The 17,172-nt window shown below is 40.9% G+C and overlaps 1 protein-coding gene across 11 annotated transcripts in view; it reads left to right on the top strand.

Annotated features, from left to right (window-relative positions):
* CFAP61 (cilia and flagella associated protein 61) overlaps nucleotides 1-17,172 on the top strand; it is a gene marked incomplete at its 3' end in the record, with an annotated part of 282,754 nt that overhangs the window by 156,243 nt on the left and 109,339 nt on the right. For all 11 annotated transcript variants that reach the window (XM_082745398.1, XM_082745393.1, XM_082745389.1 and 8 more), the window contains one exon: nucleotides 12,160-12,287. In XM_082745398.1, coding sequence (XP_082601524.1) covers nucleotides 12,160-12,287 — 128 coding nt within the window. The remainder of the gene's footprint in view (nucleotides 1-12,159; nucleotides 12,288-17,172) is intronic.

Genomic DNA, 17,172 nt, shown 5'->3' with positions numbered 1-17,172 from the left:
AGGGAGAGTATTTTAAAGGAGTAAGTAATAGGGACAAATGTGGCTAGATTTCTCAGGGGATTTGGTGGGTTTTGACTTAATACTTACTTATTTCCTTAATTCAAAGTTAAAATAATTTAATTGCAGCCATGCTGACTAATCCATCAAGGATTTTAAAAGGGAGAATGCCATCTGATTCCTAAATAACCTTTCTTGTGTCATTTCTAATTTTGAAAAGGTTTTAACAATGATTTCTTTCAAGAAAGATTTCAGCTTATATCTTTGAGTCTTTTTTTTTTTTTTTTAAGAAAAGGGTATGGGGTGGTGGTTCCTCATGAGAAAATTGTCATAGAAGAGATATTTACATATATATCATATTCAGCTAAAAAATTCAAAATGAAAAAAATCCTTGTATTTTATAAAAACCCTATTAAAAATCATTAAAGGTCAGACTAAGTGGTTTTCACTTAACCCTCCAAAGTGGCATTAATTTTTCAAGTGGTAACTGTTGCTGAAGATGCTATTGTGCCCATGTGATAAATGTTTAATGATTTGGTAGTACATGCATGGCTTAAAATCCATTATTTATTGCACCTTCGCTTCCCTGGCAAAGGTGATGATTTTATAGCCCCAGCAGTCATGCAAACACATTTATACCAAACCGATGACTGATAATAAATTTCCTTACTGTAAATGTCAGTGGGTTTCATGTGTTGCTGCCATTACATCTTGTTTGGAAGCCGAACGCGACACAGTTATGGGAGGCGCCAGATGGTGTCATTAACACCAACGCTGGGACTGTTTACCGCTGACGTGCATGTGAGAAATTAAAAGGGCGGGCCTGTCTTTGCACCGAAGCATGATGTCAGCGGTGCACAGGTGTAAAGACAGGGCAATATGCTTGCCTATTCCCTTCCATCCCACCAAGAGGGATTTCTCTCTGAAAATAGTTTTATGTTTGAATATAGAACAAGGTGAAGCAAAGGGGAACCTTCTCCTGAGGACTCCTGCTTGATTTTGTGTGTGGGGGGGGTCTCAAGTACCCTGAATTCACACCTGCCATCCCATAGGTGGTTCCCACATCAGTGGCAAGCCAGCTTCTCTTCCAGGCATGGCAAGGCCTTTTGTACTAATTAATTATAGCAGGATTGTTGTTGTTGTTGTTGGTGGTGGTGGTGGTGGTGGTGGTGGGTGTGTGTGTGTGTGTGTGTTGTAATTTCAGATATTTAAATGCTTATTTTGGAAAAGTTCTGTTGAGAGCATGGAATTCGCATTTCTAAAAAGTGTTCAGAATCATTAGGAATTGATTCAAAGAATGAGGAGAAGAAGGAAAGTGAAAATTTTCTGAACTAATTTCTTCCATGCAATGGGCTCATCTGTTCGTAAGAATTAGCAGTGGGATCAAGACCTTGACTTTCCCTGCTCCAATGTGAAGCATCTGAATGACTGAAATTAGCCTCCCGTGTTTGATTAAAATGTATCTCTGTGTTAACTGGGCAGTGGCCACTCCCATTTATTGTTTGTCAGTTTCTTCCTGTGGCGGTTTCTGCTTAGCTCCCTTCTTTTCAATTTCAAAAGAAACCGGTTTGTTGTCTTCCTTCCTCTTGAACCCATTGATTCTGACCAAATTCCTTTGAACTTTGTTTTTAGCCTTAGCATTCTCCATAGGAATTTGCAGAAAGCCTTCTTCTCTCCAAACAATCATTGTGCATTGCTCTCACAAAAAAGCCCAGGGAAACTTTTGGTGTGCAGAGTTTTTAAGTCATGTGAAAAAGAATACAAACCATTGTTTGCACTGAGTTGAAAGAGATAGACTTAATTCCTTCAAACAGAGGTACAGTTGGAAGTCAACAGGAATAATGAGTCTAATTGAAAGACTGAAAGTGCGCTTACAGGCACACCTTCCAAATGAAAAAGAGAGTCAGGCATTTTAGCTTGCTCCCAGGACAAGCAAGCAAGTTGAAAATCACGGGGGGGGGGGGGGGGGGGGGTGCAAATAAATAGTAAGGAGACAGTGCGACTGAAAAACTGTATCTGGGAATAGCACTCAGTTGGACAGAGGTGCTCAGGAAAATTACTTCTTTTCCTCCATGGTTGTCATTTTCCTAACAAATGAACCAGAGGTCTAAACCGGCAGTAGTCACGTATGTGACCTGAGCAAACGGCCTCTCCCCTAGGAGAATGGAAAAGTTCTCATCTTATTCTGTGCCCAGAGGTGGGAGATGGCAGCACCAAAACAGCTGGTTGTGGGTTTTCTCTCCCAGCCTTCTCTCTTGACCTCTGCTCCTCCTCTCCCTCCCCGTCTGTGTCCCACTCACCTCCTGGATTGCCCAGGCAGAACCATTCTGCCTTCTCTGGACAGCCTCTGAAAATACATTTATAGAGACTAATCTGTATTTCAGTGGGAGGTGTCACCCTTCCAGACCCTTTTCCTGGCTTTTCCCTCTCACCCAGAAAGTTCTCTCCCTTGTCCATCTGAACATTTATTGTTCCTTCTAAATCCAGCTCTGTTGGCACTTTCTCCAGAAAGACTTCCTTGCCATCCCAGACCACCCAAACATCAGCTGTTTCCAGAATTGCCTAGCTCTGCAAAGCCTTTGCTACCAACCCACAGTATCATGAACTAAAGGAATGTGTGTTCTTTTGATCCACTAAATTTTGGATTGGTTTGTTACATAGCAATGGGTTCCTGACACACTCCCCTTATCACTACATAAAATGTACTGTGTTTTACTTGTTTATAGGTCTGTCACCTGACTTATGCTAATTAAAGATGGGAACCATGCTTCATTCTTAGCTCAGCACATAGACCATAGACCAATGTTTGGCACATGGTAGACGCTCAAGATGTATTTGTTGAGTTGACATTGTTGCATTAAGCTCTATGTTAAAGTTTTGATGGCAGAATTTCTGGCATCAGAGTACTGAATGGGTTTATCCTGATGCCCCAAGGCGAGAATCATCTCACATATCCAACTGCCTTCTCCAACAAGTTAGACTGGCTTTGTTGCTAGAATATTGATTTCATTCAAACACTTTTTCCAGGTACTTCTCTGACTGGGGACAAGACACTGTGACATTGTAGCTCTCTGCTGTGTATTTGTCAGTTGTTTCTATAAAAATAAGGGCAGATTCCAGTCTACTTCTAGGATATTAAATGCAAAATACTGGCAAGCATTTCAACTGTTTGGGCATCCCTGATAAACCACATGTCCCACCCTTTATGATGTGGGATGGAAAGAGAAGGATGACCTGAAAGCCTGTTTCTTTAAGCACCTATTTCTTTAAGGTGTATTCAGACAGATGATACACCACGCATTCTCCACAAACCTTACTCTTACTTTTTTAGACAAGGAAAATAGCCAATGATATAGCTGCTGCTGCTTCTTTCTTCTTTGAAATTAACAAAAATCTCAAAGTAAACTTCTCACAGATTATTTCATATATTTCTCGGACTCCTTACATAATTATTAAGACATTCAGAGTCAAATTGTATATTATAAACATACACATACATGCATTTTTCATTTCATGCCTGAAGAACCATTTTTATCTTCAAATACCTGTAGGAGAATGCCATCTTTTCAGAAGGGCATCGTTTAACAGGAAGAGTGTCTTCCATAACTTTTGAATTTGAGTGTTTGCAAAACCTTTGAGACCATAACTTCATTTGCTCACACACAGGTCTTTCATGGGGATATAGAAATTGAGAATGATTAAGCAGCAAGGAAGTTTTTCAGGAGCTACATGTGTAATGTATTAGTAATTTGTGCTTTGAGAAAAATACAAAGTCAGGTCGTTGATCCCACACACCATTTCCCTGCCATAGATTTGCTTTTCCCTGTGAGTTCTCACTAGAGAAGTCATTTCTTCCGTTTGTGCATGACACTGTACTGAAGATGATACATAGAGTGCTGAGTGGCTAGAAACATGCCAGGCAAGATTCAATTAGTGTGATGCAGAGACTCCAAGGACATTTCTAAATGCTTGCCTCGTGGTAGGAAGGGAGGGACGTGGAGCCATTCAAGATTATCTTGGTACACGTGCCAGCATGTCCGACATTGGGGATCAGTGAATCTATGTCTCTGAAAAGCCAACAGGGGATCTCCCTTGCCAATGCTCATATATGCATCAAAGCAATCATACTTCTAGTGATTTTATGAGAGGCTTGTTCAGGGTGGTTTCTTAATTAAAAACAAGTGAGTTAATCACTGTATCAAATCTAAGGCACCATCATTTATAAGGTGTACCTTTATTTTATGTACCAGGAAGAAAAAAAAGTGGCAAATTAAGCCATGAAACAATGTTTTAATGGGAGTCCCGGATAGAATATGAATCAGTCATGTAAGTCTTATTGCTTTGAAATTTCTTTCACCTATTCCAAAAGGAGAAGCAATTTACATTCCCTTCGATAGCACTGTTTCTGATGTGATGCGAATAAAACTTTTGCATGTGTCTTAGCAACAAAATGTAACACAGATACCTACTTGTGGGCATCTGTCATCTTTTATTTGCTCCCATAAAGCACTTGATTGTTGCATTGCAAGAAAATACGGAATTAAGGCTATTCCTCCAATGACTAATATTTGCTTCACTAATATCAAATTTGCACCCTGCTGTTCAGTTTCTGAGCCTTTATGGGAACACAACAAGTGTTCATTTTAATGCCAAATCATGCTGTAATCTTTCTGAAAACACTGTCAGTAGCAGTTAAACTCCACACGTGTTGTACACATAATATAGAGAACTCTCCAGAAGTGATGTCAATGACTAGCCATGACCAAGCCACCCACACTCAGGAAAGGAATTGTGTCACTGCTGCTGCCCAGCTGACTGCAATGGTTAAAATGATATTGACTGTGAGGTTGATTTCAGGGATGCCAATGTGTAAGAAAAATGCGCATCCTAGAATTGATGAAATCCAGTGACATCACTCAACTCAACGTCCCAACCCCTTTTTTTTCCCTATATGAGTGTATAAGAATGGTCACAAGTTAGGGTCAGAGGGTGGCCACAATTTTAACTTTTTATCATGTTTGCAAAATAGTGATAATATCCAGGTGAGGAATAAGAGTATATGAAGGATCATCAGTACAGAAGGAGTAGATAAAAGAAATATAAGAAAAATGCAAGTTGAGTAAATTTACTCAATGAATTATAGTGGCTTCGGGAACTATGGCAAAGACCACTAGTTGCCCCCAATAGCCATTCCTCCCTTTAGTCTTACTAATGGAAACTCAATTTTATTCAAGGCAGTGATGCACCCAATTAGGATTATTTCCCACTCTCCCTTACATTTGACTAGACTGTGTGACTCAGCGTTGGCCACCAAGATGGAGGTAGAAATAGTTGGAGTGGGAATTCTGGGAAGGCTGTGTAAAGGGAGGAAGGCTCCTTTTTTTCTTCTTTCTGCTACCTGGAATGAGGGTATAATGTCTGATCTCCAGCAGCCATCCTGGGCCATCCATGAGGATGGAAGCCTTGCACTGGGATGGGGAATTAGGCAGGGAGAAGTCTGGGTCTTTGATAAGTTTATGGCACTTGCTTCAATAACTCTGGACTATACTTATTTCCAGATTTCCTTTGCATAAAAGAGAAATTATCTTCCATCCTGTTTAAGCCACTGTTTTCTGTTTCAGCTGGGTTTTCTGTCGTATGCAGTCAAGCCCAACCCTAACTGATATAGGAATCTTCTTTCTTCTGCTAGGATTCAATCTCTGTGGGAGTATGCCACAAGAAATCTATTAAACTTCCACTATTTGCCCAGGATAATGGGGAAAATGTAAAGGAATTAAAGGCATATGGTTCTTGAAATAACAATTCTTCGTGGGTATATGTTACTAATAAATCCGCCAAGGCAATACAGTAGCGCTTCGTTCACCTCCCAACTATTTTGTGAGGACCTAGAGTGTACCTGGAGCAGATCCTGCACCACAGCCCACCCTGCCCACATGGCACAATTTGGGTATGCTCTTCTCGTGTGATGAATGCAAGCCAGAAAGTGTCCTTGGTTCATCATTGCCTTCAGCAGATACCATAGGCTGAACAGCTCACTTTTTTTCTGGAGTGCTGGGGCTACGAAAAGTATTGGGAAAGTTAAGAGAATCCTTCATAAAGCAAGGCTCAAAATCACAGCCTCTTCTTCACAACCTCTTCCTGCTTTCCCAGGACAGTGGCCTTGGTGTTCCTATCAGACTCTTGAACACTTGTAATGATTTTAACAGAAAGGCTGGCTTTTCAAAATTTTTATTTTTTATCTGTGAAAGTGATTTCTAACTTATTAGTTCTCTTTTACATGTCTGTACCTCGCTACCCCTTCTTTATTTGGTAAGGATTGTCATACCGTGCTCCAAAGAGCTCAACTTGTGAACTTGGGACTTCGAAACTAACACGGATATCAATCTGTCATTTGTTTTGATCCAATTGGGAAACAGAAGGCCTCTCAAAAAGCAAAGAGAATGGAGAAGCATAAGGGAAAAATTACATTTATAAAGCAAAAGTGGGCTTATTAAGAATTTCAGAAATTCTATTCCTAATGGCTTTGAATCTCTCCATGTTCCATTTTCTTGCATGGACAGAGCTCCCTTTGAAGTCTTTGGAAGCTTTCTGTAAGAAAAAATATATACACATGGGTGTGGAGCTGAAAATTGAGCTCATTGTTTTGCCCTTTTAAAATGTGTTTTTCGAAGATTTGCCTTTCATATTGCAGACAGGAGAGAGGATGTGCAATTTTACCTTGTGTAACATCTTTGCCTGAAAAGCTCAAAGTATTTGTAGACGTTGTTTAATGAATAGTTCCCATGTTTGCCTGCTGAGGAAGGCAGAGGTTTGTGTAATTTACTTCCATTTTACACCTGAGGAAACTGATATTTAAGGAAAAGAGGCTCAGAATTTCAACCAGTGGCAGAATTAAGAAAAGAAGCCCAAACATTACCACTGGGCTAATGGTGCCCAGTCTAATGATCCTGGAGGTTGAAGGTAACCCCCAAATGAAATGGTACCATTAGAAAAAAAAATCACCATAGATATTGTCATGTTCCATTTTAGTATGAACCTTGCATTTATAATGTAGGATCATTTATATTTATTTTGATTGCTTCCTAGTTTATTGGCCTATTTGTAATCTTAGTAACTTCTGATTTTGGATCTATTACTGAAATTGAGTTTCAATAATGTTTTTGTACTCATTCTAGCTCATTCTAAGTGCATAAGAGAAACCAAATCAGATGTGGAAACACTGAACTAAGGTCTGCGTATATCAGGGAAAATTACATTTTGACCAATTTCATGTAAACACAAAACAGTTAATAAACATGCATAAAACACAAAACTGTACATTTAATGTCTCTTGGTAACTATATGTGAATCAGGGCATCAATTCAACTGACTGTGTACATCAATATCATTTCTACTAAAAAGATCCGATTTAATAAGAAGTTGTTCTAATTATAGCTAAGTCATTTGTTTGCTCATTTAAGCAACTGGCTCATTTAAGAACCAGCTGAAATAATTTGGAACAGTGGAAGTTATGTCAACCCTCTTTAATAAGGGCCCATGAAAAAGTTAATGTATCAATTCTTTTTGCCATTTATTAAACCTCCAAAAAATGTATAGCAGGAATAACTCAGATAAAATAAGCAAAACAAAACCCAAACGAAACAAATGCCTCAAAAAGCAAAGATGTAGTTCCTGACCTCAGGAAGCAAACAGTCTAAGTGAAGGGCAGTGAACAAACCAACTAAATTGACAAAGGCAACTAAAACCTCCTCTAGTGGCTCATTCACTTTTAAGTCTTCTGTTGCAGAAGCTCACAGGAAATTACAGATGAATAGGTGAGGACTGTATCTTGTGCCCATTTCTGTTCTGTTCTGTTTTCTCAACTCAACTCAGTATCCCCCTTAACCTGACCTTTGTTGTAATTTCCCTCCCCCACCTCAAGCTCTAGAGTTTTCTAGAATTTTCTAACAGGGATATCCCATTATATCATTCTTTCTTCTCCTGTCTGGGGTTGAATGGCAGGTGTGCAGTTTAAACTCATTAGAAGACTCATTGTCAATTTCAAGGAACACTTCCTTTAGCCTTAGAAGGTCTACTTACATACCATATGTGTTTTATTCCTTCTCGCTGGGACATGTTGATCTCTACATTTAAAATTATCCCTTTGAAGGTGCCTCGTTAGCGCAGTAGGTAGCGCGTCAGTCTCATAAAATTATCCCTTTGTCTGAGGCATCCAGGTAGCTCAGTTAAATGTCCGCCTCTTGATTTCGGCTCAGGTCATGATCTCAGGGTCATAAGATCAAGCCCCGTGTCAGGCTCCATGTTCAGTCTCCTGCTTGAGGATTCTCCCTCTCTTTCTTTCTCTGCCCCTCCCCCTGCTCACTCACTCTCGTGCTCTCTCTCAAATAAATAAATTCATCTGAAAAAAAAAAAGGATCCTTTTATCTAAAAATGCTAACTTAGTGTCATTAGAAAAATAAGAATTATAAATGTCTTCCCAAGACATGGAGGTAAGAATCTATTCCCCCCCCCAATATTGTCGCTGGTTTGGTATGTAATTAAATGGCTTACAGAATTTCATCTCTTTTATCTTTGAAATAACTTACTACCACAAGGCACATTTAATTTCTGTTTATAAAATATGAGTCAGCAAAGAAAGCTTTCTTTTTATTTCACTATTAAGGAAATAAAAAACAAAAATAAAAAACTAGGCTTCCAATGTGTGGCACATATTTGGTAGATATTCAGACGAAGAAAAGGAAGAGATCACTTGATTTTAAAAATCTTACATACCTGGTGTTCCCCTCCCCCACCCCCGCAACCCCGAAGAAAACCTGTAGTTGGAGGAACAGAAAGGAAGGAAATATTCTGCTTTCCTTCAAAAATGACTTGTACTCCTGCTTATGGGCAAAATAATCCCTTTATAAAGCAGCTGAAGGAGTCTTCATTTGCAGTTGTCACTGAAAGACATTTTCAGGCTGGGAAGAATTTTTTTCAAGGTATTTAAAAACCATCTCTCCCAACAAAAGAAAAATGTGGTTTTTTCAGGTCAGCTCATCATACCTGATGATGAATATGTTTTTAATTAAAGCCTGCACACATGGGTTTACTGAAAATCATTGTGATGCCTGATCACTCTCCCGAGAGACACCCAACCATCCTTGGTACTGATGGCTAACTCTTGACACCCTGAGGCCACTTTGTGTATTCAGCAGTTAGAAAGGTGATTTCTGAGGCCTGGCAGCTGTTGGTGTGAAAGCTATTGTGTGGGAAACAGAAGCCATTCTGTTCTGTTCCCCAGCCGCCTTTGTATCATTGATACAGGAGCTGTTTCATAAATGGGGTCTAATTCTTTACCAGGGAATTTCATTACTGCCCATGCTACAGTGTTTTTTGTGTGCACTTCTGGATAGCAGAGGGCAATGTCTGAAAATACCTCCTACAGAAGGAATCTTGGAGTAATGACCTCTGTTAAGATGCTGGCATTTTAAGTCTGTTAATTAGACCTGTGATCAGATGCCATCATACCAACATCTATGTTTCCTGTCTTCCTCACTGTAAACCACTAGACCCTGGGCTGGCTAGAGTGAATCGGCTGCCATCCTGCTCATCTTGGAAATTAATTAGCACACAGTACATGGTGGCACCCACAGATACCAGAATAAACTACTTTTCTCAAAAAAATCCTCCTTGACATGTCTTGGGAAATTCTTATCGAGCAGGTTAGAGTGATATTTATTTGAAGAACAGACATGTTTTCACCCAAATGATACATCCATTATTGTCATTTAGAAAATGTGTCAACTTAAGGGATTTTCAGTTGCATATAAAAGAAATAAACTGTCCTAAACAACCAAGGAAATGGCGTGGGCTGCATCTTTCTCCCCAGATATTTGTCCCTCCCTAGGTTGTGCTCTTGCTGGGTGCCTCTGAGCTTCCTCTCATGACAGGCAGGTCTCCTTCCCCATCTTGTGGGTGGTAGGCTCAGCCACATGACTTGCTTTGGCCAGGCTGAAGAAGTATTGCCAATTTTCACTTTTTACACTCTACCATTGCCAAAAACACATTCGCCAGCTATCTCTCATCAAAATAAAGGTAAGAGACATGGAAGCCAAGTTGGAGCCACATCCAGCTGAACCCAGCCTTCAACAACAAACTTCTAGCTGAACCAGAGATATGTGAGTGAGAACAAATGACAACTGTTTTAAGCCAGCGCCTTTTGTGGTAGTTTGTTATGCAGCCCCACTGTGGCGATAGCTAAGTGGTATTTGTTTCTCATATAACTGAAGACTCCAAAGGTAGCATGGGCTCCAGATAGAGTTTGAAAGGAATTCCTATTCCACTTCTCAGTGTTTCTCTTGAGGCTTCAACCAGGATGGTTTCCTTCTTGGTGGCATGATGACTAAACAACTTCAGGCTTCACACCTATACCCCAGTACTATCTAGAAGATAAGAGGTTTTTCTTTTTCAAAAGAAAAAGAAAAGTCCCTCAGAAAGTTAAAAATAGAACTACCCTATCATCCAGCAATTACACTACTAGGTATTTACCTAAAGGATACAAAAATACAGATTTGAAAGGGGTTCCTGCACCCCGATGTTTATAGAAGGTTTATCAAAAGCCAAACTGGAAAGGGCCCAAATGTCCATCAACTGATGAACGGATAAAGAAAAGGTGATATACATATATAATGGAATATATAGTAATATAATGGAATATTAGGCAGCCATCAAAAAGAATGAAATCTTGCCATTCACCAGAACATGAATGGAACTAGACTGTATTATTCTAAGTGAAATTAATCAATCAGAGTCCCCTCTATATAAGTCAGAGTCCCCTCTTAAAGATGGAGGCAAGCTCCGTCTCTTCCACAATCCGTAGTATGCCTCATTAAAGGTGGGAACATGCTGAGAGGCATCAGCCTCATTAATTATGGAGACTCTAAAGTCTCCAAACATTATATTACATTGGATCAAGACTGTTTCTACCTCCATATTGCTAGGCTAGCTACAGCTAGAGAGAAGAGATTTATCCTCTAAATTTTACATGTTCCTTTGTAAATGGCAAAGCATGTGACCATACCCATGCTACCTCAAGTAGCAGAAGGTGCTCTAAATAGGACTTTACCATTGGACTTTACCATTGGACTCCCAAACTCCTAGTAACTCAGGGTTTTAAGAAATGCAAAATAAACTTGGTCTATTGGAATTTGAAGATGTCTGAATTGTAGGATGAATTAATGCTAATGTAATCAGAATTCAATGGAGTGGGGTGCATTGGTGTGGATGTCATTCCACTGTCTTCTGGCCTCCATTGTTTCTGATGAGAAGTCAGTTGTAGTTCTTCCAGACACAGAGTAAGCATCAAATATAAATGTGTGTTGAATTAATAAATTAAAAATAGAACCATGGTCTTCTGACATGATCTAACATTCTTTCAAGAGTACCCCACCATCGCTTTGTAAAACCTTCCTCTGTACATTTACTGCTTCTACTGAAGCCTCTGCAGGAAAGTGAATCAAATAAATCAACTCAGAAACATTTTTCAAATATGGACATTAAAATGATCACCAATTACTTTTTCTGTTTCTAAGAGTCCTCCCTGACCTCAGATAATCTACAAGATTGACTAACCTTTATCATCCAACATGTTTTGTCATTCAACTAAGATTGTCATTTTACAAATATTACTGAGCCCCTGTGCACAAGGCACTGTGTTAAGTAGCGTGATGGATCCAGAATGGAAAGAGTTCATACTTGCCTTAAATTACCCAACAATTGCAATCCAGTTGTTGTTCAAGTTTTCAAGGTAATCTTCGACAGAAGGACCCTTCATGAAACTCCAGATTCTCAAGGAGCAACTTGCCTATCTTCTTGTGGGATTATTTTTACATTACTGCTTCTAACCATAAAGGGTTTCAGTTCTTTAGGAAACATCCATCAACAATAAGGCAAAAATGATGTAAACCAAGCATCTTGATGTGACCCAGACCAGGTCTTAGATGTTACATTAATATCTTCAATATACCTTTCCCTAAATGTCACCATAGCTGTGCATGGTCACTGTTCAGTCTGATTTGTGGGTAATGTCCTGGTTAAACAACTCCACATCATTGTCAGTCTGGGAGTACAGACTCGACAATATTTTCCTCAAGTCTCTCTTCCTCTTTGTATCTTTTATTACAGTTGAGTTATGCCCTGAACCATACGAACAGAAAACTGACATTGGAACCTAAAATAACTGTCAATGCCAAGATTGTTGTGGTTGGTGCATCCAATGTTGGAATTTCCTTCCTAGAGACGTTGGTATTTTGGTGAGTTGTTTTACTTGATTTCTTTGTTTTTAAAGGAGCTCTTCTCTTCTACACCTGAGATGGTTTCTTGAAAGGAAAAAAACCCGAGTTTTTTTGGTCACCTACACACCCTGTCTAGGTGGATTAATGAATCAGTGACCTAATTAATTAATGATTAATGATTAATGAATTCTAGACCTAAGGTTGGCAAACTATAAGCCCTGGGTCAAATGTGGCTTTACCTGTGTTTGTAAATAAAGTTTTATTGGAACACAGTCATAGTCATTTCTATGTTGTCTCTGTTTTCTTGATACAGTGGCAGATTTGAGAGGCTGTTTAGCCAGCAGTGCCTAAAATATGTACACTCTGACCCTTTCCAAAGTTTGCCAACCCCAATATATAATAGTGTTTCCCTTATTGGCTGAATCATAAAAATCATCTACAACATTTGTCAAAGGATAAATTCCCAGCCCGAGCACCATACCTACAGAATCCAAAACTTCTCGGGATGGCTCTGGGACTCTGTATTTTAGCAGGTGCTCCATACAATCAGGAAGGTTTGGAAATCAATTTTGATACTGCATATAACAAAGAGGCTTTCAGTAATGGAAGATGGGTTGGGACCTTTCTTCTAGCCCCTGCATTTTGGGTGCCAAGGAACAGAGAAAAACCCCACAGGGAAGACTGAGGCCCATGTGTCTCTCCAGTGCTGCTTTATTACACTCACAGCTCTAAACGGGTTTCCTTTCAGAGCCCATTTTCCTGATAGGGGATTCCCAAGGGCTCTCAGCTTCCCCTGAGTAGCTCTCCATCTGCTCACTGAATTTCAGCCCCTCCCTGACAGGTAGAGCCCTCGGTTGTTGTCCCAGCACTTAGGTCATGGTCTGGCATCATCACCACCTGATGCAGGACTCTAGATGACTTGCCTCATTTCTCTCAGACTTGGTTTCCTCATTTATTTTATTTATTTTTTAAAATATTTTATTTATTTATTTATTTGACAGAGACACTGTGAGAGGGGGAACACAAGCAGGGGGAGTGGGAGAGGGAGAAGCAGGCTTCCCGCTGAGCAGGGAGCTCGATCCCAGGACCCTGGGATCATGACCTGAGCCAAAGGCAGACACTTAACGACTGAGCCACCCAGGCACCCCTCCTCATTTATTTTTATCTTTAAAGTCTCACGGATGTCTTAAAACACCCTAACTTTGGAGAACCACAGACTCCTGAATCAAATGAGTCCAGTTTTTTCTAAATCTTTTGCTCAGGATCACATGAGAAATTTTAGTTCCTATTTAAAACTATAGATGCTAAGAGATAAGAAAAAGGTGAGAAACAATAGCCTGCTTCCTCCAACTCCTCCAGAAGCCATCAAAGGTAGTAGCCCAAGCGTGAGGCCTTGGAAGGGGTCAGTCAAGGAAAGAGAGGGAGGAAATGACCCCTAACAGGTGTTTGCCCCTGGTTGATAAGGAGACGAGCTAACCTTGCAGGGTTACTCTGCTCATCTGATATCACATTAACCAGATAAAGATTTTTTTTTTTCCACTTCCCAGCCTATTTGTTCAATTATCTGGAACATACCCCTAGTTAATCAGAAATAAGTCACATGTCATTATTGAAATCAGCAAGAGAGCTCACATGCTTTAAATATCATAGTCAGTCTATAGCAATCTTTCATTGCAAGAAAGAAATACTGAGAAGCATCTGGAAATATTCGTTTTCACATGTAAATCACACTACAGTTTGAGGGCTTGCCTTGTGCTGAGGGGTCTCTTCTCTTCTTTAAGACTCCAAACAGCAAGTCACATGTGACCATTTCTGAATGATAAATTATCTGTGTGGACTGTGAAATTATAGTAGTCAAGCGGTTAGCAAAAACAGGTCTGAAGTCTTCGTTCACCTACATACTTATTCATTACATCTTATTTTAAATGATTACCTGAAGAAATATACTTATAATTTTCTTTTTGTGGAATCAACTTAAATTTAATAATGACAAGTAGAAATTTGGATATAAGTACTTGGTTGATTAAATTCCTCAATCAGACAGACCTTTTTAAAGCATTTTAAAGTACTCCTAGTTCTCTGTCATCATTACACAGATTACAGATGCTAAAAATAGACTGGTATCAGTTTACGGATCTTGAATCCTTCACAGAGGAAATAGTTTTCTCATTATTTTCCCTAATTATTTTAAATTAGCAATCACCATAGTAACCTACTGCATATTTTACTTTACCAGCTTAACTGCTATTTGAACTAGATATTATAAATGATTTGACCTGAAATAAAATGGACATGATCACCAAACATTGACCCACCCCAGTGAGGATTAAACCCACGTTTTGGAGGCAAGATTTAGAAAAGTCGTCCTCCTGATGTTTCTGCACTGCACTACTAGACTCAGCTGGGACACTGTGGTTCCCGGAAAGCCCACGTGAGGCCCAGTACAGCAACCTCTTTTTCCAGAAAATTTGGTAATTCTGTCATCTGGTGACAAAACAGACAACTCTTTGTCCTCACATCATGTACATGCCAAAAAATTACGAAGCATTTGTCTCCTTCAAAGGACACCAAAAGCAGTCGCTACATAACATCTCTTCCCTTGTGACGTCCTTCTTTCCTGAAGTGCTGAGGCTCTGCTGGGGCAGCTGAAAGGACTTGCTCTAAGTCATCAATTAATCCAGTAGGACGCAGCTCCGAGGGAGGGGGGAATTGTGAGGGTAATGGTTCGGTTTGTTTATTTATTTGTTTTAGTGCAACATTCTAGCCAGTCCTTAGCTGTTACCCATCCAGTTACATCTGCACAGACACACCTTCTTGTCTTTGATTGTCAGGCCTATGAGTCACCTGCATCTCCTTGTCCTTGCTAGGGCAAGGCCTCCTAGGCCCCTCGGTTCCCAGTAATATGGGTGACAGGTGTTTTCCTAGGGACACATACCAGCATCCATTGGTGTGTCCCTGTCCTCCCAGTCCTGTTCAGTCCTCCAGTGCTGGGCTGAAGAGTGGCAATCCTGCTCTCAGAGCTTCCTGCACTCTCCATCTACCCCCCTACGGCTCCTAACTGGCTGGTGGGGGTATAGGGTAATTCAAGGTCAGGGTGAGGCTCAGGTAATTTGTAGCACCCCACCCCCAGGGGCCATCTGCCTTGTCTTCTGAGAGTGCTGTGTCCAAGAAAGTGCTGTGTCTGAGAAGAGCCCAGGAGGAAGTTGTGTTTAGGCTCCACACCCCACCCTATGAGCAGTATGGGCTCTGGCCACAGGTGTCTTCTGGCTTGTCCCCATCACCTTCCCTGCCAGGGCATGGGCAACCATGGTGATCACCAGGAGCTGAGCAGGGGACCAACAGCAAGCATGGAGTCAGGGCCAACGGAGCTTTCTTCGGGTAGGGGCTGATGAGGAGGAAACCCTCACTTATCCTGTAGTGTAGACAGCAATGAATTCGAGGCGGGCAAGGCAGCTCTTAAGATATTTTATTGTGAATCATCTGGGTTCTTTAGCATTCCAAGACATTTACATCATGGACCTGAACTGTTTTTAAGTTATGTTTCTCATAACTGATAGGTGGTATTCATTTGGTTGTCCTGGCTCTTTGGGACTGAAAGTTCTTGGTTTGGACAGTTAAGTATTTCATAGACATTGCCCTTTCGGTACTATTAGTGAAAAGACTTGTCTAAAACTCCAGTCATGTGAAAGAGCAGAAAGAACTTGGTGTTAGCTGTTAGCCCTCCCCTGCTGCCCACCCGTGCTGAGAGGGTCATGGCAGGGAACCCCCAAGGTGCTGCCAGCCTGAAGGTGTTGTCCCCTAGGAGCTCCACCACTTGCATCTGGGACCTGAAGGGAACTTCCTCTTCTTAGATCAACAGCCAGATATGGAGGTGAGTGTCTATCATCTTGTCAGGGAAACGGTGTTTGCCAAAGAAGAGCTTCGCCACGAAGTCTGAAAGCTCTTTTCAGAAAGCAGGAGGCCCTTTCCCACAAAACTTTAGGAAGTCCTATTTTTACCAATTGCTTCACGGACCCAGTGCAGCTCTGCCGAACTCCCCAAATGTCATGCTTTGACTACTTCAGGCTTTCCACTGAAGTACTCCAAAATCATTTTTTAAAGACAAATAGGGAAATGGTATGCCCCCCCCAAAAAGGAGCAGATGGGGCACCTGGGTGGCCTCATCGGAGAAGTGTCTGACTCTTGATTTCAGTTCAGATCATGAGCTCAGGGTCGTGAGATCGAGACGTGTCATGCTTATGCTTGTCTCTCTCCTCCTTCCTCTGCCCCTCCCCTGCTCACACGTGCTCTCTCTCCCTAAAAAAAATAAAATAAAATAAAATAAAAGACAGGAGCCAGGTCTATAAACTCATCTTAACATTTTGCATCGTTTTTCCTCACGGTGAGGTCTGTGGAGCGGCAGCAATATCATCGCAGTCATCCGGGAGCTCACGAACAATGCAGAACCTCAGGCCCAGGCAGTGTCCCTGGTAGAAAGTGATTCCCACCCCAATCCCTGCCCCCAGCCAAGAATTACACAGAACAAACAGCTCCTTCGCCATCTCTTGGGCATCAGCTCACTGAGCTGAAGCAGTTACGGGTTTATTCTGTTTCAGCTCATGTGTCTCTATGCTTCTGAGCATCATATTATTTACTCCTAATTATGGAGCAGTCCCTTTTAATCCATTATTTTAAAATCCTTCCTAATTAAATTCTGAGGTAAAGAATCTCTCGAGGAGCCTGCGGTGGCGTCCTGGGATGCCAGTGACTGAAAGCAGCCCAGGGTGGTGTCCCGACGACTCTTTGTGTGCCTAGAGAAACCCACTCTCCAGTCTCAGAACAGCTGGTGGCTGCGAAGGCCCCAGGCTCACCTTCTCTTCCACTTTCACCACACGGAAGAGTTTTCTCAACAAAGACAACCGAA

Source organism: Mustela nivalis (assembly GCF_964662115.1).
Source record: "Mustela nivalis genome assembly, chromosome: 8".
In the NCBI taxonomy this organism is placed as follows: Eukaryota; Metazoa; Chordata; class Mammalia; order Carnivora; family Mustelidae; genus Mustela; species Mustela nivalis.
The sequence above is the reverse complement of the archived record's forward strand: the minus strand, read 5'-3'. Positions and strand labels throughout refer to the sequence as shown.